The 23,743-nt window shown below is 40.2% G+C and overlaps 1 protein-coding gene and 1 pseudogene across 4 annotated transcripts in view; one reads left to right on the top strand and one right to left on the bottom strand.

Moving 5' to 3' along the window:
• The window catches only part of VMP1 (vacuole membrane protein 1), a 65,004-nt gene that overhangs the window by 30,782 nt on the left and 10,479 nt on the right, over positions 1–23,743 (bottom strand). For all 4 annotated transcript variants that reach the window (XM_062012365.1, XM_062012364.1, XM_062012366.1 and 1 more), the window contains 5 exons: positions 23,304–23,436; positions 21,212–21,302; positions 19,053–19,163; positions 6,711–6,878; positions 1,973–2,104 (listed from right to left, as the gene is read on the bottom strand). In XM_062012365.1, coding sequence (XP_061868349.1) covers positions 1,973–2,104; positions 6,711–6,878; positions 19,053–19,163; positions 21,212–21,302; positions 23,304–23,436 — 635 coding nt within the window. The remainder of the gene's footprint in view (positions 1–1,972; positions 2,105–6,710; positions 6,879–19,052; positions 19,164–21,211; positions 21,303–23,303; positions 23,437–23,743) is intronic.
• LOC104559195 (poly(A) polymerase type 3-like) lies at positions 13,529–14,071 on the top strand (annotated as a pseudogene).

Below are 23,743 nucleotides of genomic sequence, written 5' to 3'. Positions count from 1 at the left end.
GTTTTCATGCCTTTCAAAAAGGCAGGATGAAGAGAGACCTTTATAGTGAAAGAAGGCTCCTGTCATTTGATGTTAAACATTTGGAGTAGTCTTCATGGCATGAGACACTTATCACATCCCCCGTGTTTTCTTAAGCATAAAGCTTCAGCTTGGGAGAGTGGGAGAAGTCGATGAAGGTAATAAAAATTGTTATTGAGCAATCCAAAAATAGACATTGTAACTGCTCATGAATAGCAATTACAGAACAAATAGTGATAAGCTATGCTGAATATTGGGATTTACTCAAGGTCATAGGAAAAGGCAGGCCTGTCTCCCACAGACATCTAGCAAAAACACGACTGAAGCCAAAAGCAAAAAGGAAGTCGTCTTAGCAAATGGAAAAAACTCAATTGTCAGTTTTATGAGCGCAACACAATTTAATCGGATTGTCAAAGCCTCATGTTAAAAGAGTTTTATAGAAACCAAACCACAAGTTGAGTTTAAAAAGATTTCTTTTTTCCTGGCCATCCATCTACAAAACAACACGCTTCAATCCCAACTCAATTGCCAAGCAAATAAAATAAAGAGGACTGGTAAATAACACCACTATTTTTCTTAATTAATTACACACCACCATCTGTTTACTAGGGGCAGTCAATACAGTTAGATATATTTTGGCCTTTCCTGGCAAAATGCTCTCTAGCAAAAATTTTCTTCCCAAGAATCTTACTGTGAGTTCTGGAAACCAGCTCTGGCTGCTCCCACAACTGTACACACATATCATTTGCTGAGAGAGTTTCAGTAAACATTTCAGCTCTCGAGTCATGTATTCGACTGGGTTTAGGGTTTTTGTTACCACAACTTGATTTTTATACCATTAGGTATTACTTTGCAAAGCAAAGACTGACGGTAGAGTAAAGAATGATGCATTTTTTCCTCCACTGCATCTTCAAAGAAGTAGAAGGATTTACTACTTATAATAGCAGAAAAACCCTTTGGAACTTTCTAGTAGGGGGAGACTCCTGGGAAACACAGGGTTTACTGTTAGAATTACTAGATTGCACTCGGTATTTCCAGACAAACCACTTTCATGGAAAAGCTGCATCCATTTTTCGAAGAGAAGGAGAAAAAAAGTAAAAGTATGTATTTATATCAAGAAAATACCCTGGCAGAAGAGTTCAAAGACAGCAGTGTGTGGTAAATAGCATCTGTTGGGTTTTTAATAGCAGTCTCATGACCCGTTTCAACTTAGTAGCAGACAAAACAGGATAAGAAAGAAAAATACAGAAGAGAAATTCAGTGGCAAGTAGTTTGAAGGAAAAAGAATTTAATTTCTTCTAAAACACTGTCAATAACTTGTGAACAGGATGCAAACTTCTGACCTGAATGAAAAATTGCCTACAATAATATCTGACTGCCATGCAGCATCAGTTGCAAACTATGCTGTAACACAAGCAGTATTTAATCCATCAACAAAATAAATTACAGCAGCAAAAAGGGATTGAGAGCAGTCTGGCTGCATTTTCAGGTCAGGAAAAATATGTTTCCTCAGGCTGATGAATAGGTCATGTACTGTCCCCTGAGGCAGACAAATGTCATCTGAAGGGGATGAGCTGACTGAAAATCATCTCCTGGCCCAGAGAGGCTTTAAATGAAGCTATAACAACCATGATTATGGAATAGTACCTCCTCTATCCCTGTTTTTTAGCCCAGTTTCTCTCTGACTTTATTGTGGTATTCTTAGAAGTCTAAGTGCAGTATGTGTAGCAAGTACTTTCAACTGCACTACTGTATGTGCTTTGACAAGCTGCATTCTTGTCCTCCCATCATGAGAGGTATCTCTACCAGTGGAGGATCTTTTTCCGTTCCTGGGAAGTCCCCTGTGAACTCACACCAACTGATTTTTGGCCCATTCCCATGAAATAGGAATGGTTATTTACTCCATCTAGTTGTTCTGTGTTTTATTAACTCTGTTGTTTTGCACTGTTCTTACTTGTGCAGTCTCTGCATGTTCCAGCATCTCCTCAAATTCCTGGTACTCTTCATCATCAGGTTCAGCACCAGAGAGTCGGGCCGCCCTTGCCATAAAATACGGAGGCAGCTCTCCAATGGCTGTGCCAGCACCCTGGGAAAAGAATAATTCTGATTTATTCATGTTTATTCTTAAATAGGAAACATGTGATATGCACAGTGCTGTGGACATTTCAAGTGATTAGAACTGATGAGACCAGCTGCTTCGAGAAGTTCACTTTGATCCACCAGGTCAAATTTCTCCCCATTTCAAACACAACGTTGTTCCTTTCAAACCCCACTTTCCTCTTTTCCTTATTTAACAAAATCCAGCTTCCCTCAAGCACAGACTTATCACACTGTAAGTCAGTGGCTCCCAAGTGTGGTCTGCGAGGTCAAAACGACACAGTCTGCGCAGCTCTGGGGCTCTGCAGAGTGGCTCATTGCCCTGCTCCGTGGCCAGCTGCGCCTGGGGCAGCGGGGAGGCTGCCTGAGACCCAGTCAGGCTGGGGCCCCCACTATCCAATGCCATCCCTGACTCAGCACAGTGTTGCCATCTCACCCCACTGCATGATGCCAGACAGATCTGCTGGTATGTGACAGTCCCTGCTCCTGAGCGGCCTTCAAAACTATCTGGGAACTCCTCCCCAGTGCCGTCATGTAGTTTGCTTGTCCAGTCATGAGACTTTGTGCAAGTGTTTATTAGAAAACAGGCTTGGGTTTTACTAGAGTTGTGAGCAAGGAAAATAAGGTTAAGCAAAGCTTGATCTCGAGTTTTGTCTCCTTTAGATGGAATAAAGAGAGCCAAGAGAAGCTGAGATGAAAGCGTGGTTGCTTTCTTGCCGCAGGAAAATTATATTTGTTTTCTCAGGACATCAAATGACTCATTTCAGTTTTGTGGGTAAATGCAACTTTAGCTTAACCAAGGAAAAAAAGGAGAAACAGCCAAGGTTGAATGTATGGATAAAGAGAGGCTAATGAAACAGGAACCTGGACTAAAATCAGCGTGGTTTAAATATAGGACAGGTAATAGCACAATAGTTGGGAATCACACTGGAAAAGTGCTAAAACTTAGCTACATGCAGATGGCTTTTCTCTCTTAGGGTCAGCAGTGAGTAACAAATGCTTTTCAATTCCTTTGAAGCGATGTGAAAGCTTTTCAATTTCCTTTGTTCCTGCTCTATATGCAGCTGCAAGCAAGGGAGAATTCCAGCTGCTGTGGATATTCTAAATCAACAGGTTGTGGTTTTTAATACCACTGCTTTCTGCAGTTACCCGAAGTGTTGAAGTCTCAGTTTAGGGATACAAAGTGCACAGCCTCTTATGTTTATGCCCTTGTTTTCCACAGAAGAAAAATCTAAATGAGTGCAACAAGCTGAATTTCATTAATCTGCCTATTTCTGGCACAAGGGAAGATAAGCCTGAAAACAGTAGCAACAACGTCTCAGAAAAATTAACTTGAGGTTATGTTCTCAGGGTGATGCAAGAACAAAAAGTCACATTGCTCCTCCAGGCTCTGCCAATTTGCTTTGGCTTCATTTTGTTAACTGAGGAAGAGGTTTGCATGCATGTACTGGACGTGAACTTTCTTTAAATTGGATAAGTCACATGCTCATTATTACAAAACCTTTCAGAAGTGCAACAAAAAAAAATCATATGATTTCATGTCTGCTGGAGATAGGTTCCTTAAGTGCATTCAAAAAAACATGCAGCAGCAATTAAGAGATCCAAACTAGTAACTATTTAACTGCTTTTTGTAACATTAGCTGTCCATTTTCACCATTTAACTTTGAATGGCAGTTTTATATGGAGATTCCTTGGACTAACAACAAACTGGAAAGGCAAATGGTAATCAAAATTCTTTTACACAAATACATTCAGAAAAGGAAACTGGGAAATTACTCCACTAGAAAGAGTCTCTTAAACAGTTTTCATCCTGGTCAGGACACAGGCTGCCTGTTCTGCTAATCCTGAGCAGTTAAACGTTTTTATTCTTTCCTCTTATTTCTTGTAAAAAACAAACAAAAAGCTGCAACACATTAAAAATGTAGGGCACTATTGAATTCCTTCTCCCTGTGGGATGGAAGGCTGCAAAAACTGGCATACACCTATCAGATTGTTTTTGAGAGTCTTTCTGAAGGCCAGGACTGGTGGAGCCAACTTTTATAGCAACTGAAAAAAGGGTAATTTTCATTTCACCTAATAATTCCTTAGATACAGTGATATTTAATCCTCATAACACTCACTATCAGCAAAAATGGCTATCACTGGCATGCAAGGGACTAGTAATGATTTTTATCTCTGGAAGAAAAGCTGTACTTGGTTTGAGTTGGCTAAAACAGCTGGTGATGCTTTTGTGATCTGAATCAAATCCCTTGTGCAGATAAATCCCTGCATTCAAACCTTGTGGGATACTTAGTCTGGGCAGCTTTATAGTCAGAGGTCTGCAAAGTCCCCACTGGGACCGACCTGCTTTCAACATTTCACATGAAAACTTATATTGCTACCACCCTCCTGGCTTCCTCCAAATAATCAAGGAGATTGGCCAGATTTCACTTTGGAGCCTTTCAACATAATTTCACTTTACAAGTCTGAAGGAAACAGGCTGTTGGTGGTGTTACACTTATTCCTCAAAGGGCTCCATGTGCTGCATTAGGTAAAACATCTGTATTCATCCAATTGCCTTTCTTTTGCATTTTTTTATTGTAAATTCCGATTTTAGATCTAACTAGAAGTTTCTGGTTCCATTAAAATCAATAAATAAATTTGTGAGCTCATTCAGTCATACTCAGATTAGGAATCAAACTTAATATTCCTGACTTCAGGAGGGTTGGGTGTTTGTTTGTTTGTTTGTTTGTTTAACTAAGGTTTTCACCTTTTCAACCTCTTCACTTTCTAGAAGTCACCATTACTTTCCTGTGAAGTGGACACTTGGTTTAAGAATGATAGAATAAAAAATAAGTTTCTTCAACAGCTTCCATAAAAAGTGAACTGGAATTAGGACAAAAGAAACATACTGGAAAAAGCAGCAGCAATTGCCAACTTGATTTGGCTTACAGGAAATTAGCAAGCAATGTTTATGTACTCATGAAACATTCCAAGAAAGCATAACATTACACTAGACACTACTGGTAGACAGAGGATGCTCCCAAGGGAAAATCTAGTGGAGGCAGAGTTCAGTGAAAAGGTAGCTGACAGTGAATTTGAAGGCGAGAGGAAAGAAAAGGGAGGGGAAAAAGTGGGATACAAATGTTCCAGCTCTGTCCTTTCCCTGGCCTGAACCCAGAAGCGCAGCTCAAACCAGGGACTGAAGGTACCATTTGTTCTCTCATGGCTGCTCAGAAGGATACAAGCTTTCAATGCTTGCAACTCTATTAACTCACTTCTCAAGTATTTCATTCTCATCATACTTCAGTTATTTTACATGCTGAAGATTAAGCAATGGATGTTTATCCTGAGCTACATTTTTATTTTGCAACCCTAGAAACGTAATTGTAAATGCCATTTTTATTACTCTAGTCTCCATTAACCAAACTTCAGCAGAGGGGGATGAGGAGAAAGATAAAATGAAATCTTATTTTTATGGTCTTACAAGTACTTGAATGTTTAGCCACTTATCAAGCATTTGGGCAATCTGTCCTCTCATTAGAAAGAGTGAAATTTAAGATGTACATTTCTTCTTGAGAGGGCTGTTAACTCCATTTCCTCAGTTACTATTTTAACTCTGGTGCTATTGCACACTACTTTAACCTATGATGTGTACTTTACAAAAATATCCAGGTAGGTTGTAACACAGTTGCTGATAACTTTAAAGATTGCTGTGACCAAAGTTGCCTTAATATAGCTTTCCATATCATTAGAAAGAATACAAGGGCAAACATCAGATCCAGTGTATTTTCACAATGTCCTCTCTACATTTGAATTGGAAAATCAATGATTTAACAATTAAATCATCAGCTAGAACACAGTAGTAACAAAAAATTCATTTGGCATGCAGCTCACAGCAGAGGCATCTGTGTAAACTGCAATTCAAAATAGTCTACACATAATTAAACAGCAGACCAAACCCCTCCAAAACCCAAAGTTCTGTAGGAAAAAGGAAAGGAAGTTCCACTGACACCATTTCCTAAGACCCTGATTCACTTAAAAGCTAACCTGCTTTTCTTGTTTTAAAAGTTTAACGTGATGAAAACAGGCAGAAAAACAAATGAAACATAAAAATGGGCAACGCAACACTCCCATGTTTAATCCAACCTATTGATGCAACAGAGGAAAACATTTCAGCTATGATGTTAGGGCCTGAGTCGTCCAGATAAGTAACTGCAATTTCACCCATGTTACAGCTCAAAATTACTGAAATTATTTATTGCTTAAGTGCATGCAGTGTAAGATCTGACAGCTGCAAGATCATTTGGGATGCAGATATCCTTTCAGAAACTTGCCTTTTACATCAGCACCTTTGAAGTACAAGACTGTTTCCAGCTAGCATTTAGAAAAGCAGTCAACGATGCAGTTGATAAAAGATAGCCCTGTAATAGCCTATTCCTTTTCTTTAAAGGACATTACAATTACGCAGGGGGAGGAGGCTGATCAGGAAGGCATCTATCCACATTGCAGGGTAAGTTGTCATTATTTTGCTATTTCAGGAATTTTGGTGTATTGCTGGACACAAATTACATGCATAAATTAAAATTGCTTAAGTCTTACAAACCAAGCCTTACCCACATGCAGGCCTCCAGCCTGACTTTTGAGATGATAGCCCACAACGAGATGGATCCTTCAGTCGTCTCCTCATCAGGGCAGATAATTTGATCCGGGTAAGGAGGCTCAGGAAAATTAACTGAGTTACATTCATATGCAGCAAGAGTAACTGATGCTATGTGTGGACCCTGCAAAAAACCACAAGTAATTTCAAATGCATTTTATGTTAGTTATAATAAAAGCCAAAGTTAACCCCCCCCACATTTGTCCCCAGAAGCCTGGGCTGAAACTTAGTGCTATTTACTTCAGACATTAATAATTTTATCAGACCACCTGAAATGTCCTTTTGAGCTATTAATGCTCTTCCAAAAAAGAATACTAATAAGAAATACAAAAAAATCCTCCTTGTGATCCACTAAAAATGTTAAGGAGCTTCTCAGCTTTTGTCATGCCACTCTACAGTAGTATGAGGCTGCCAAGGAGAAATAAGGATCCTTACTTCCTAAAAAACAGGAAAATCATCAAAACTTTGAAGTGTCCTCCTTAAGGTATTTTTGGCCTGTAGATCTACTAGAGCAGGTGTCTTCCCTACTGTTGCTTTTAGGGGATAGAGGCATTTAAATTCTATGTTAATTTTCTTTTAAATGTCTGACTTCAGGACACATTGCAGCCACCTTCTTCACTTTTGGCTCTTTGTCTAAAACCCAGTTGTTTCAGTTGTGTCTGTTTTTCTGCGTATAGAAGAAAGTGACTTTAATGCTCTTGGATAAAAACAGCTGGAAATAGAATTCAAATCTTAAAGGATATTTAAATGCCATATAATTGAATTACTTCTAGTCTCCATCTTACATGAAAGGATGTTTTTGGACAGACCTCGAAATAAAACTAGCATAAAAATCTATTCAAGAATTGAACTGCGACATACTTCAAAAACCTGAAAGAACTGCCATTATTTTAATACAAAAGAAGTCAGAATCAGTTCATGGTGCTGCACCCTGAATAGTCTGTGGCCTGAACGCCAGATATTGTAGCTAAAGAGGAAATCAGTTAGCAAAAGGTCAGGGAAACATTGTCTGAGGAAGAAGGAGAAAAAAAAAAGTACTGAGCTGAACTGAAGTATTTTCATAAAGTTTCAGATGTAAATAAACTTTAAAGTTTTCTTTATGTGCAAAACAAATGACACAAACTTTCTGCTGTTATTGGATGGGATGTCATGTTGGAAAACACAGCATCAACCATTTTCTTCCACCTTTTTTTTTTTAAGACTCATGCTTTATTAGACTAATAAGGAGACCTGACACCCCCCACCCAAATCAAAGCTACATTTATTTCAGAATAAGGAGAGAAAGTGTGACAGACCTCAGCACTGCCCTTCTCCTGCACAAGGCTTCCAAAGCTCACTTTGAAATGCAGGAGACAGAGATACATTCAGAGAACCCTGCAGGCTTCATTTGCACATTAAAGGGTGAAATTCCACAGCAGGTCTCACACAAAAGGTGAAGAAGCTCCATTGCTCTTTCCTAGACTTGCTGGGAAGATCTTAGTTGGGTTCAGTCGACATTTCAGGTCCAACTGAAGAGACCAGAGCACTGGGTTCACACAATTACATTGCTACTTTAATTCTCTAGTGGCAGTGAAATAAGATTGTTGCAAAAAACACCAGTTATATTTTTCTGGATGACAGCTGTGACTACTATTGTCATATGTAAACAATTCAAAACAAACCCATTCTTCTGGCATGCAACTGGTAAAAGTCAAGATGCTCTGATACCAAGCAAATCATTTTATTTATTCCCTGTTACTTCACAGAAGACTCATTCAAATTCCTTTGGCATACTTGGGATTATACCAATATATAGATGCAGCCTGCTGACTTAAATGAGGAATAATCCCTCTAGCATAAAGAGTTAATTGAAGTAAAACTGGAAAAGAGGGGATCCAGAAATTGATACAATGCAGTGATTTCCATATGGAATGAAGAACAAAGAATGGATGAATAAACAGTGACTAATAATGTATAACGTTGACATTTCTATAGGCCCCGAGGGCAATGGATTCCTTTTGGGTACTTTTAGCAACAACAGCCCTGTCCCCAGCAGCTTCCTATCTAAACAAATAATGTACCTATTTTACTCATCGAGGACAGATGCAGAGAAGGAGTTGAAACTTTCCTAAAATTGCAAAGTACATTTATGGCAAACCTGGGAAACTCTTTCTCCACCTTACTCTGAAACTTAGGGAATGTAACTGCTTGCCCTTCCCCAGACTGACAGCTACCTCGGGACAAAGATCATCTCAAGCCATCTTCCTTAAATTAATGCTTTTCACCTGCAGAAATTTGCAATAAAATTCTCTTGAACAGCAAATTTGCATGGAGGAAATCCCCACGTACTTGAGTTGTAAATGACCATTTCCTATGTTCCCTTGAGAGTAAGGGTAAGGTCGCTGCCAACTGAGATACGGTGTGTGAATCAAGAAGTATGGGTTTCAGTTCCACAAAATTTGGAGGGCATACCACACTGCAGCACAACCAGAGCCAGCTGTGATGGGAGACTGTTTCAGTTTTATAACTGTAAGAGAAAAATTTAATCACTACTATAGAGAGGCCCCCAGCCTCTCACAAGGTTTCAGTGATGGCATTACCAATATTTCTTTTCAAACTGCACATGGTGTGTAAAGACCATACAACCTCAGGAGAGGAAACAATATGCCTAAGTGGAGACTGCTCCATGAGCTTCTCGCCACTAGCAGCATCTCTCAACAGAGATGCCATCCTTGCAATGGCTTGATGGTCTCAAAGCATTGCCTCTTTATAAGAGAGCTCTCCCAATCTCAAGATATGTCTGCAAAAGGAAAAAAAAAATATGAGGCCAGTGAAAAAAAGAGGCATTTCACAAAGCAGCTCTAAACAGCCAACAAGCCACCTGAAGACTGAGTCAATTGAACATATTTCCTCCACTGCAATGTAAACAATTCTATAATGGAAAAAAAAATGGAGTTATGGAACACACAGAGGACACATTTTAACTGGAATAAAAAATTAAGTATAAATGGTTCATTTAGAGTGATGAAGTGTGGAGTACTGAAACTCAGAGAGAGCCAAAGGAAAGCAGAACAATCCCGTGTCCTCCTCTGGCAGTGGAGCCCAGCTGTCCTGCTAGTCAGATGGACAACGTCTTGCAGCTTGGCAGGCTGCATGCAACTTCTCCGACATCTGCTTTTGTTCTAGCTCAGCTCTGAAAGCTTACACAGAACATGATATTTTCACAAAGCCGTGGTTACCAAGCACCTCAAAACAATGGCTGGCTAAAGAGGACCATCGTTGCGATGGGGGTGAGGGGGGAGGAAGAGTGGGAGGGTCACTGGACGTTTCATAAGAGGTGTCATTTTGCTTTATGTTTAGCAATAGTGATGGTTTAACTCTGAATGGGACAGAGAACCAACTTCAAGCGGGCTTTAGGTGCTACCTTTGGAAAATCTTGGTAGACACTCAGATATTTTCTCTGTACCACTCCCTGTGCCAGAAGGATTAACTCTCATGCAATTTTTTAATCCTCTACAGAAATAATACCTCCTCCACCCTGTCCTCCTCTGCATGGGGCTGCAGTAAATACTCAGTGTTTTGCCTCACTTTTTTTTCAAGACTTTAGGCAAACTAAAGTCTTTGACTCTAACTGCATCTCAACCTCTGAATAGGGCATTTGCAAAACTACTTCAAACCCTATCACACCAGACAACAAACACTAAACCCGGGTGACTGAGCAGACATGCTGCTTGCCAAACCAGGAAGAGCCGCTGAAATTCAAGGCATGTAAGATCCTGAAACACCAACTGTCTTTTCCTTCACTTTCTTCCCATGATCTTCTTTTAAATCGCAGGAGGCACTAACAAGGGCTAACAGAGAAGAAATTGAGAAAGAAGTCTGCTGACTCGGGTGAGAAACATTTGCTCGCCACTACTGACGACCAGAAGGAGCCTGTGGTTAGGCTGGAATGTGATTTGTTAGAAATATCTGTACAATTTATAAATCAAACAAGACAAGATCTGGTCATCAAGATCAACTCAACATAAATCTGGTTTTTAGCAATAGTAATCTAGGGGAGTTTAGAAATCCCTATCTATCTACACAATCCTACTGCCTCATTGAAGGTAGCCTCAAACTCTTGAGCTCACAGGTCTCCACAGAAGGTTTAGTTCAGTGATTGAAGGCATCCACGTTAGAACAGATACTGCTCATTCTTAGAAATTTCTAGAAAGTACAATCTTTTTACCTTTAGATTATGCTTGTAAAAGCAGCAGTGCAAGTAGAAAGAGATGGTAGGCACACATTCAAAGATGACTGAACATCCAATTACAAGTGAATCATGTTCTCACATTATTCATCAGTCTCTGTACCTAGACTGTGAATACAGCTAAAGCTACAAAGAAATTCCATATCAAGTGTTGGTTTCTCACACGCCCCTTCACAGAAGAGCCATCCTGCTGAAGTGATACAAGCACAAGAACAACTACATCTAATTTTAACCTTTTATTTTTGGGGAAGGAGTGATTTTAGACCAGCTCTAATTCAGAAACATTTCACAAAGAAAACTGATGTCTGCCAGCGAGAAAAATATTAGATCAAACTCATTGCTGAACTTAATGCACTGAAAACCTACTTTGCTCCATGGATACACTGCTTTTCACACTGGGTTCAAGACTCAGCTCTTCCACAAGAGGGAAACATGTCATATTATATTTAAGATAAACTGGAAAAACAAAAGCTTGCTTCTCATGGGAAACATCCAGCAAGCACTGCCCCCGGCTGCGACTCATCTCATACTTATCTGTGAGGTCATTACACCTCTCAAGAACCCAACACCAAGTTTCAGCATCTTTTTTATCTTCAAGAGCAGTGGACAACTCCCCACAAAGAAAACTGCTCTGTGACTAAGAGTGAAAAGCTTGACCTGGAGGTGGCTAGTAAATATGTCAATCTAGTCTGTCTGTGCTAGAGGACTAAAACGTCTCATGATTTTCTATAACGTCTGGTATGCTGTGCTGGCTGCAAAACGGGGCTCAGGATGAAGACAGATCCTGTACTCAGAGCATCCTCAAGTAACACAAACATCCATCAAGCAGTCAGGGCTGGTTTTAGCAGACTGTCAAGGCATTTCAAGCAATGTATTAATTTTACTATCATGCGTCTGTTAGCAAGTTTCTATTCCCACTTCAGGCAAGTCTTGCCCCATAGCGTAGAGCTGATGGAAATTCCAAATGATAAGCTCTGAATATGACTGAACACGAACCACTGAGGAGCAGGCACGCAGCACCACTGCACGCACAACAGGGCCACGTTGCCATTCTGAGTAGTAACATGAAAAGCAGGCGTTTTGTGAGGCTGTGCCCACGCTACCTTCTATAGGAGCAAACAGAATTCATGTCAGGGAAAGGCATTGACTGGATGAATCCAAGTTTATACTCTGGTGCTGACAGAAGACAAAAATAATCTGTCAACATTCTCTCCTTGCCCTTCCCTTGTCACTCACTTTTTATTTCTGAAGAATAAATCACAGCATCAATTCAAATTGACACTTGTAGTGATGAATGGCTTTAACATCTCCAATTAGAGATCATCCTGCACTGTTACCATTATTTCCAGCCTGATCAAGGAAGCAGTGGCTTGAGAAGTATGAAGTGCAGGCTGTGCATAAAATACTTCTAAAGGGAGCAGAAACTCCAAGGGAGCTCATAAGGAGAAAGCATAATGTGACTTCTCAGCAGAATTATGAGACACAGAACCAGTGAGGAGGAAGTTGTGAGCAGATAACAAAAATAAGGCGTCAGCACCTAAAAGGTAAAGTCCATCAACCTTCAAAGGGAAGAAATGGGCGTACCGATTGTAACTCCTCAGCTTGGTGCAAATCCAAATCACTAGAGCTAGCCAAGATGTTCAGTTATTAATATTTAAGCTGTACTGAACATACCTGACATCAATATTTTGCAGATATCTGAAAAGTTGAAGGTAGCTAATCCTGCACAGATGGAGCTGCTGCTTCACATTAGCTGTCTATTGCCACAGTTCCAGACTCTCAACACAGAAAAAGCAAAACTTCTCCTGAAGCTGATTATCACTGTGAAAATACTTCTACAGGGAAGTCATGGGTAAATAAATGAGGAAAAAAAATGAGAGTATGTTCTCTGGCTTACCAAATCATTCTGTCTCCTTCAGAAAAGTGGAGTAAGCCTTGTTTTCTGAGCTTATCTTTTTAGAAGTATTATGGTAACTTTATCATGAGTCTCCTTACAAGCTCAGCTTCTGGAACTAGGTAACTAAAGGGAATTAAGTGTGATTTAAAAGAGCTTTCAGTAGCCCTGGCAGGAAAAAGCTGCTTTTTAAAAGAAATTGTTTACACAGTGTTGTTGTGTTTTTATTTTAAAGCTAATGGGCTCATTATTGCACAAGGTGTCGGGAACTTACATCTTCAGATTCTAACCTCAATCAGTTCAGATAGAGCCAAAACACAACTCATTTCAGCTGCAAACTACCACATTTTTAGGAGGCCAGAATGTGACCCCTCACTGAAGCCAAACTCTGGAATCAATTCAGAACAAGAGTGTGACATTGAACCCTCACGCCCAGATAGACTGTCTCTCTGAAGTGAAAGGAAAATGAAGTGGGGGCAGCTGGGCCCAGCAAAAGGCCTCCTCCTCCTCCTCCTCTAAGGTCTGACCCCAGCCCAGACCATGGTCACGATTCCCACTTCCTGGCAGGACAAGTGACCGGTCTGGAGGCAGTAAGTGAGGGGAGGATGAAGAAGAGGAGGAGAGCAGTGGAGGAGGGGGGGATGAAGAGAATATGCTGCTTCCCGTTACAGTCCAGTGATTACAAACACAGCAGCTAAAGCAGCATTATGGCATTACCTCACCTATCAGGTTAGCCGCCCCCAAGGACTTTGACTGCATGCTTACACAGAAATTAATTGAAACCCTAAAACCTTATGGTGTATTTGACAAGGAAGAAGAATTGCAATGCAGGATTCGTTGGGAAAACTAAATAACCTGATAAAGGAATGAATATGGAAAATTGGTGAAGGCAAGAATCTTCCCCAATCTGTAACAGAAAACGTTGGAGGAAAAATGTTTACATTTGGATCCTACAGATGGGGGGTTGATACAAAAGGTGCTGATATTAATGCCCTGTGTGGCACTGAGACATGTTGAAAGAAGTGATTTTTTCATATCACTCTATGAAAAACTGAAACTAGAAGTAAAAGATCCAAAGGCTGTTGAAGAAGCTTCTGTCCCAGTTATTAAACTTGATTTTGATGGAATAAATATTGACATTTTGTTCACAAGCTTAGCACAGCAAGCTATTCCTGAGGACATCGCCTTCCCATAAAGAAGTGTCTCCCAAGAAAATGAAAATGGAAGAACAGGAGGAAGTAAGTGGAAAATACTAGCTGTGATTTTTTAAAGCCAGTACTGTCAATAAGAATATTGTCTTTCCAATTCATCTCTTCCAAGGCAGTTTTCTGTTCTTTTTCACGCTCTGAAATTACTGCCATGCTCTCTTCCACTGTTACAGAACACCCCAGTAAGAATTCAGTGAAACTCACATACTTCATTTCTGAAAAAAATCCAAGCTCTTCTGTGACCTCAGCACACAAAACATCCCTATTGTACCTCACATTTCCTGTTTGTGCTCATCCACAACTGGCCACCAGCAAAAACCTTTTCAGCAGTTGCTCCACTTGGCTCTATGAGCAAGCAATCACAGATCCATGTTTAAGAAACAAAAACACAAACAAATGCAAACAGCCAAAGCTCCTTCTGCACTTTTGACCTGTAAGGAATTCGCTTCCATTCATACCCCATCATTACAGATTATAACAGACCATACAGAGAAGGGACATTTATCATCTGTTTCTCACCAAGGCTTTTTGATAGGCTTGAATTCTAAGATGACATTTGTTTGCTTCAGCCATGTATTTTGCAATCCATTTGCCAGAGTTGAACTGAAACCAGATCACGAGGCCGAGGGCTGCGTGAGGATGGCAATGGCAGCATGGTCCCCACCAAGTATCCCCCCTCTGCCTTCTGGCAGCTCATTCATTTCATTTTGCAGCAGTAAACCGACCTCTCCAAAGCTGTACATACACAAGAATTCCTGGTGAGTTACCCACAGTCATCTTCTTTTGGTAACTAGGTGATTCATGCCATTCATACTTTAATATACCACCAAGAGAAGATAAAACATCTCAGGACTAAAGAAAAAAGCTGTGTGCTGCTAAAACTAGTACTCAGAGTCATTAATCATAATGGGTTTATTTCCTACAGAACTACATCATGATTACTATTTTTAAAGTGTTGTTTTTAAAGAATTGTGAAGAGCTTTTAATGGACTTTGGGAAAAGAAGCCAGCAGACTTGTTTTGAAAGTGTCAGATTAAAAAGGATTCTTGGAAGAGTGGCCTGCTTCCCTATTTCTGCATTGAAGATCTGCTCTGTGCCAGCCCTTAGCTCAGTGTCAGTTTGCAGCAAGAGAATTGTTTCCCAAAAAGCCATGACAAATTTTACATTTAGTGCTGACTACAACTAAGGAAGCAGCAATAAACTAGGAACCAATACAACAACGTTCACACCCTTCATAACATATAGAAAGTTCCTCAATCACAGAAATCACACCAAAAAGCCTATTATCAAAGTAATGAAATTGACCTCTCCCTCCTACACCGACACACATGCAGCAAGAATGTTCTGGTGACCAACGAAATCTAAATCAGATGTGGACTGATATTAACCAGGGGCAGTAACATCCCCCCCACAGAGACTGCTTGAGACTGTAAAATCTACTTTAAGCAAACTTTTCCAAGTAATCTATTCCCAGTTAACCCCAGGCACTCGAATTCACACTGCTCCAAAAAGCATCTGGTGAGAGATGCTCTGAAGAATCCAGACAAATGATAGTTTTCAACACTGAAAAAACAGCTAACCAGGCCAGGGGAAGCAAACATGGTATATATTGAATAACTATGATCTGCCCCGACAACAGGCCTTGCTTATGAACAGTTTGATATGGAAATAGTTGTATGCAGTAAAAGGAGAGTTATATTTTAAAAAGATGCACCTGTGTCACAGCTGAAGCAGTTCAGGCACACTCTGAACAGGTGCTTACATGCTGTGATTCCTACCCCTTGGCCTTTCACAGCAGAGACAATACTGCAAGCATCAACAAGAGCTCAGCAGCACATGGGTGGGCCCAAGAGCATTGTTCTCAAGGCATGTAATTGCATTCCCAACAATCTCACTGTACATACAGATGTAAAACAAGCAATTAATTATAAGCAATTTTAAAACACTTACTGAGCCTATTCTCTATTGCCAGCATATCCAGGCACTAAAGCAGAAGATTATTTGCTGTTGTGCAACTTCTGATTTCTTTGAAGCAGTAGAAGAAGTTGTTGTATCACAGTGAGGAAAAGTAATTAAAAGTAGATGAAACATGAAAATGGTAGTAGATACATGGTAGTGTAAATGTTCATATAGCAAGTTCCCTGCTTAACCTAAGAAATTTCTACTTTTAAAGGCAACTGCTGCACAACTAATAAAGAAAATTAGTTTAAAACTCATCTTTTTTAAAGCTGGAGCTCCTAACTGCATTGTTTCCAGATGGTTAAGTCCAGAATACTATTCTGAAATAATTTACCCTTAAAAATTGTGACAACAGTTTTAAGTTAGTTCTCTGTGTTCCCATTCACACAATGTGTAGGCTCAAACTGAGGAGACAGTAAGGAGTGTACAACTACACTGAGAGCATGTTACATACGGATGTTGCAATACAGCCGCATTGACAAGAATATTAACAGTTCAGGTACTTAAAACAGCAACACACTCTCAGGGCAATAAACATCTGTTTTTACACTCCCACTGCCATCTACTGGTTCCAAAGACATGTGCATCCACCAGATCACAAACCCTTCCAGCCCAAGACACACCTTCAGCACCAAGTGCAATTGACCTAAATTTACAGTCTGTTAAGCACACTAAAACTTGCAGAGGAGAGAAGATGAATCTTTATTTCTCTTTCTTCCTATACTCCCCACCGTGATGGAGTTGTCTCAATGTGATACACACCTGCTATCAGCCTTGCATTCTTGAAGCAAATAAGGATTTCTCCTGTACTGTTACACATCAGATGTTGATGGTATAGTTTTGTTACATTTCAGTCTATAACCACCTCCTAATGCATCAGTGCAATTTATTTTATCTGTTTTGCTTCTTCTCCTAGCAGTGAAGTGAAACCTTGTCTCTTACATTCCACATAAATACCTTTGCTAACAATATTAAGCTACATTTCTTTTCCAGGTGATGCAGTTCCCTGGAGTCTTTGGCAGGCTGTCCACCTCCTATACACCCACCATAAATTATAATGATAAGTCAACCAAGAAATCATATTTTGTATATACAGTACTTCAACGTCAGCTCAGGTCATGGCCTAAATATATTTATGAGGTTCACATATCCCAAAAGAGAATACTGAAGTGATACTGAATTTAAATTGTTGTGTATTTAAGTAATTCAGAACTACTTAAACTGATGGATTTTTACATACAGAGTAAGAGAAAGGTCAATTCACACACCACCTTCTTAGAGGAAAAAAGAAGCAGTGCTGTCTTGTAAAGACTTTGTCACAAAATCACGCTGGAGTGGCCTAGGATAGAAAATGAAATCACACTTGCTGCCCTGTGTCAGACCAATGTACAGAAAAGAAACACTACCCACTTTCAAATACAGTTTAGAAATGGTGGATGTTTCTTATTTACAGGATTTCTGACGTGTAAAACTTCAGAATAGGAACAGCATGATAAGCTTTCCAAACTAATTCAAAGATGTCTAAACACATGAAATTTTTGATTAGAGGAAATCTTAAGTTGGCTCACACTGGTTGATAGCCTAAGAAAATATTTTAATAAGCAGAAAAAGGTTAAGATCCACCATTAAGTTTCCTACTTGCCGATTTAAGTCACGGCCAACTGATTTCTGCAACAAACCTGGAACTGCTTTCCTTTCCCTTCCTCTCTCTGTCCTGCCGAATAGTTGGTGATCCCACCCTGCTGCATTTTCACTCCACTGTAAGCTGGCAGAGAATCCAACATGAGCTGAGTGTGAGCCTGACTCCTCCTCACTCATCACTTGATGCTGGCTTGTGTCTCCAGTGAGGCTGAGCACCTCGATTCTGGACTGATGGTTTTGACTGATTCTCCCTCCGTCCAGTCCACGTGTCTTACCATCCCTAAGCTACTAAGGGCCTCATCTCTGAGAGTCAGGAAGACCTGTGTGTTATCAATGCAACTGCTGTCTAGGCACTACCCATTGTTACATAAAAATGTTTAGAGATTGGGTTCATTATCTTTACTGAATTTTCATTTCCAACCATTTAAACTGCCAACAATATTTTTGACCAGAAGGCTATGCATGCATAAACTTGTTTATATTTAGCAATAGTTTCCTTTCCCTGTACTTTCTGCCTCCACAGTCTTCAGGAGAGAAGCTGCAAATGCAGCCCGTACAGATGCCATTTGATCTAACAGGCATTGCCCTGCTGTGTGGAAAAGCATAAGTTTCTTGTTTCTTGTAGTGTTTTCTGTGTTGTTGTTAATGATTAAAGCAGTTCTGAAAGTAAACATCTGTAATTGTTCCAAATACAAGATGACATTTGTTGCATAAACTGGTTTCAGTTATTTTGTGGCCACGAATCCTTTTCTTAAATCCAGGACAGTGGTTTCATAAACAAGGAACTAATCCAATGGCCAAAAACAAAACACACCCAAACATTTCCCCAACTTTCCTCGCTAAGTTGAGATAAACAACATCACACAAATTTTCAGAACAGTTGTTTTATCTTTGGAGACATTTTTCTTACTATTATTTTCAAAGCAAAATTAACTGACTGAACTGTGAACCAGCTGCCTACTTCAGTGGTTTCAGTTAGAAAAACGATCACTTTGAGCTACTAAAGAAAAAAAGTATGCTGAAAAAGTTGAAATGGAAGCATTTGAGCTGTACACACTAGAAAACATGTCATGTAAATTAGGCAATTAGAGGCTAGAGCTTGCAGACTTTGACTCATTGTTTCAAAGGGAGGATTAACAGCAGGCTAATGTATATAGTTCAACAAACATCTAGCATGTGAACTACAAAACAGGGTTATACAGCAAAGAATAACATTCACTAGAGCCCAGAAGCATTACCCTAGGTATTTCTTTTCCACCAGAAGTACTTAATATTTAGGACTCACAGAATTTCTTTGTTCAACTATTTAAAATATACAGGAATTAAAATACTTGATTCTGACAGAAGATGGTATGGAAACATTCTTACCAAATAGAGCAGGAAGGTGTGGAGACCTGTTCCAAGTCCAACAGAGGACAGAATGCCTAATCCTATCCAGTAGGCACACCAGAAGAACTTTTTCTCCATGTATCTCACATACTGAAAAAGAAAAGTCACAAAAGAGAAAACAAACCCACAGGAATGGTGATACTTCCTATGGGAGATAGTTAAAGCTACAAACTAATGCAGATAGTTACCTGGATTACAACAACAGAAATATAATCCTAGATACTTCTATTGCAATTTATTACAATTACAGCACAGACATATAGAGAAAACAGCACGGTTTCAAAAGCCCACACACCCTAGAATCAGCAAGTTTCCAAGGAGACAAATGAAAAATTCAGGTTCAATAGTAGGGGGCTAAAAAGCCAGAACAGGCATGTTAAGTGTGAGCAGCAAGGCCCCAGACAGCATCTGCTGGAACCCAAGCAGCAAGCAGACAGCTCAGGGAATTGCCTGAACAGATTAAATAAATCAACAGAATTAGCTGCACTCTCAGTCTGTTGATTGTTTTACCTTGGACCAGCAAGTAACCAGGTTTGTTACTTTTAAGAAAAGAAAAAATGCTGGTTGTGTATTGCACACATAAATGAAGGGATATGGGGAAGTCATGGTAGATTCTGGATATAATTCCAGTTGGGTATACTGGAAAAATGGGAAGCAGTATCTCCCTCTCACTGCCACAAGAGCAACACCAACACGATGAGTCAAGCCATCATCTGTACTACAGCCCCAAGAAGAGCTGTCATTTTATATCATTCATGTGGATCAACAGCACTAAGATGAAGTTCACTCATCTTATGTAAACTTCAAACTGCCAGGATGTAAAAAAGTCCTGAAAACAGCAAGTGAAAACTGCAGGACATGGACTTTAGGGAATAAGCTCTGGAGAAAGGGGGATGGACAGATACCTTCTGACACAAATGACTGAGAACTCCTCAAAACTGAGAGCACGGTTGGACCGTGCAGGTCACACTACTTTGACAGTCCTCGAGGCACAGTTTGGTCCCAGCAGGCTCAAGGAAACCTGCAGCAGTAGTGCTCTGCCAAGCCCTAAGGCAGTGGAGGCCCAGTAGCCAGCTCAGGGGCCAAACATCAGTTTGCAAGGGCCATCTAGTGGCAAATGTTGAGTGCATCAAGCTCTGGTTTCACACTGCCAAGGCCATCAGTCAGGGTAGTTATTAATGAAGGAGATACTTGTCCATCAGGAACAGGCCATTGATTTATTATCTAGCAACTTGCTCTGCATGTAACTGCTTCGGTCTCAAGCATGGGATTGTGTGAGCAAGAATGCAATGAGCTGAAGAAACTTATTTCACTGTGTTTCACAGCCTGTCCTGGGAAGCCAGGACTCCTGTTCCTGATCTGCACGGCCCTCAGGCAGCCAGTGACACATCAGAGTAGTATGGACATAAGGCAAATGCTCTGAAATGGGGAACCCACTGATTTCAGAGTCACTGCACAAGGAAATGCTCTGCAGGGCTTAAAAGGGCTGTCTGCCCTCAAGGAAAATCTGAAACTCAAGAGAAATGGGGAGGGGAAAGGTGTAGCCAACACCATCAACTTAATGTTTAAGCAACACTTAAGTGACGCAAAAAGCATTAGTCTTGACATACATTAAAGCAGGAAAAAGCTTCTAAACAACTATTTGAAAACAATGGGGGTATGAGAGGCATTGCAGAACCAGATGTGACCTGTGAAACCATTTTGTATCTCAGTATGTGCCTGTCTTAGCTGGTCAGAAAACCCTGCCATAGAAGCAGAAGAAATATTCCTTGAGAGCAACAAAGTTCTCTTGTGACTCAGTTTAACATTATATTTCAAGAGCTCACACCACTATTAAAAGCTTGTTAACAGCAGATGTGAAGGAGTGCTGCAGCACTGGAGGTGTGCTTATTCGAGAACACCTACAGAGGCAACAGAATAGATCAAACGATGCAGCTGATCATTCCCCATCTGTAAAAGACAACTCATCCCCACACAACAGAGAGGAGTCATGACAGGAGAAAAAATACCCTTAGTGAGTAGGAGTTCAAAAGATACATTACAATTTCAGACCACTCCATTCAATCCCCAGTACATCTACTTCAGCACAGGGACAGGAAGTATTAGTCACTAAGGAAAGCAACTTGCAAAGTTCATACCTGTTGATGTGTTCCTTCAATGTAATAGGTGGCTGTGAGCACTGCAAGCATCAGTAAACAAGACACCAAGATACTCCTCCGATGCCACAATCTAAAAAAGACAAATGGCATTAGGGTTTTGCATAATTTTAGCATGCATTTCAAAGTAACTTATATATCCCTGTAGTAGTTAGCAGGGACAATGGTAGCTGAAAGGTTTGCTATTATAAAAGCATAAACTTCCCAAGAAAATATCTTGGGAGCTTTTATTCTTTATGGAAAAATCTCCATTTCCCTGTCAAGTGAGATCAAAGTTCAGCCATGCACTTTAAAAAAAAGAAAGGAAGAAAAACAAAGTGATTGTCTGGAAACAAACACAATTTGAAAACAAATATTCAGTTTCTGCAGCCAAGAGTCTCAAAGGCAGGGCCATCAACAACATCCATGGTTAAGTGCAAAGCAGGCACTGCACTGGCCCCAGGCAAGGGATGAGCTGTGGGTGGAACACACAGAAGTGCTCATTTCCAACCGTGCTGGTGAGTAGAACCACAGTGAACAGCAAGAACAAATCTTTACAGTACTCTGTAAATAGATACCTACTGTATCTATTTAGACAGAAAAAGACAGAAATATGAGACATGTAACACAAGAAAACAGTCAGAAATGTTTCACATTAAGCAAGCTGAAAAAATTCACTCCAACTTGCCTTTAATTTTAAAGTAATTTGTGCTGCAAACAATGTGCCATCATTTTAATCACAATTAACCAAAGTGGAACACAGGAGATCGTTAAGAGTCAATCAGAGGTCTCACCTTCATGGCTTATAATAGTGTTATTTTCTGCAAAGATGTTGCCATGCTAGTGCTAGACAACTTCAACGTGCTGTACAGCAGAGGATGCAAGTGCTATCTGTAGCTAAACTTGATGTCTAGGAGGCCAGGTAATAGGCTAAAACTAAGACCTGAAATGTTATTTCTGCTGGGTTTAAAGAAATGCTTGGAAGTTGTCAGAAATGGCCAAGGTAAGATCTGATAAAACAGTTCTCAAAGAAACAATTCTCAATGACAGTTGAAAGATTGCACATCGTAAAATAAATAGGTTTGGGGGTTAAAGTGGAGGGAGGGGCAAGGTGTGAAAGGAGATTCAGACTACACCACCTAAAAGTGGTATTTCTCATACAGTCATTTCAGAAGATCAAAATAGAGAAAAGAAATTTCTCTTAGTGGATCATACATGTCAGCAGCACCTCGAGCTCAGCCCAGAGGGGTCAGTGAGCACAGCCCATTAGCAGCAGTCTTGGCTCACCCTGCAAAAACCCAAGTGCTAGAATCATCCACAGTGATCTTAGATCCTATCTTCTGATAGGGAAAATGATTGTAAACTCAGTCCCAAACACAAGACATTCAATACCACAAGCACTAGGATGGCTGCTGCTCTTGGCTTTTTCAGTTGCCAGTTTTACCCATGTTTGCCTTCTGGCACTCTAAACCCTCTCAAGCCTAGCACGTTAACTACACATTGCAGCACGAACAGGGGATGTCAGGACTGCTACTCACAAATCTTTTAACTGGAATAAGAGTCCATTTTATCCAGTGGGTAAATAATGCTCAGGCAAAGTGTTTTAACAAAACATTCCTCATTGTGAAAGAAACCACATAGCTTTGAAGCAAAGTTCTCTTTGCAGCATCATAAACACTGCAAGTTCTACATAATCCTGAACCCTGCCCTAGCTGACCTACTTGAAGATCATTTAGCAATACCAATACATACATTAACAGATCAGTACCTAACACTGCAGTCATAAATAGAATATCTCCTGCTTTAATGAACCCTAAACACTGTCCCAACTCCTTCACACTGGAACATCCAACTCTTCAGAATGGAAGTTGGTAATTTTCCTCCACTGACACCTCACTGTTTTTATGCAGAAGGTCTGAGCACAGAGCTAGGAGTGGGGAATGTTCCAGTAGCCCCCTCTGAGGTACAAAATAAATATGTTCTCTGAAAGAAGAAATTTCAAGTGGTGAATCATCAGGGAAAGCGAGATGTCAGAATGACCTACTGAATGGGTTTCCCCAGAACTCTTAGTAGAAGTTAAAGAAATGTTCTTTACTTTATGGTCCATTCCTGCAAGCTTATTAGAGTTTCCAGGAAAAAATACTGCAAGGTAACAAGCGGTTGTTTCCACAGTACGATTTTCAACCTCTCTTCTCGGTCCCTTCGCTTCCGTTCACTCAAAGAGGAATCTGCAAATGAAAAGCAACAGAAATGTAAGAGCACAGGTTGACAGTTCAGATCCCATCCTACCTGAAAATATTGGTTACAAATGTCAGCTCCCTGTCATCTTTTCTACTCATCACAAAGCATTTGCTCTGAATGTATCAGAAATCAGGTGATCTCCAGCAAAGGAAATCGAGTGGCTTCTTTCCTCCACGTAGCTGACAACTATTCAACAATCTAATTGGCCCAGGGTACAAAAAGTCTGGTATTATCTGGTCTGGACAGATCAACAAAGTCTGGCCTTTATGTACAGTAGCAGCTACAAGTCAGTTA

This window comes from Colius striatus, chromosome 20, assembly GCF_028858725.1.
Source record: "Colius striatus isolate bColStr4 chromosome 20, bColStr4.1.hap1, whole genome shotgun sequence".
Classification (NCBI taxonomy): Eukaryota; Metazoa; Chordata; class Aves; order Coliiformes; family Coliidae; genus Colius; species Colius striatus.
The sequence above is the reverse complement of the archived record's forward strand: the minus strand, read 5'-3'. Positions and strand labels throughout refer to the sequence as shown.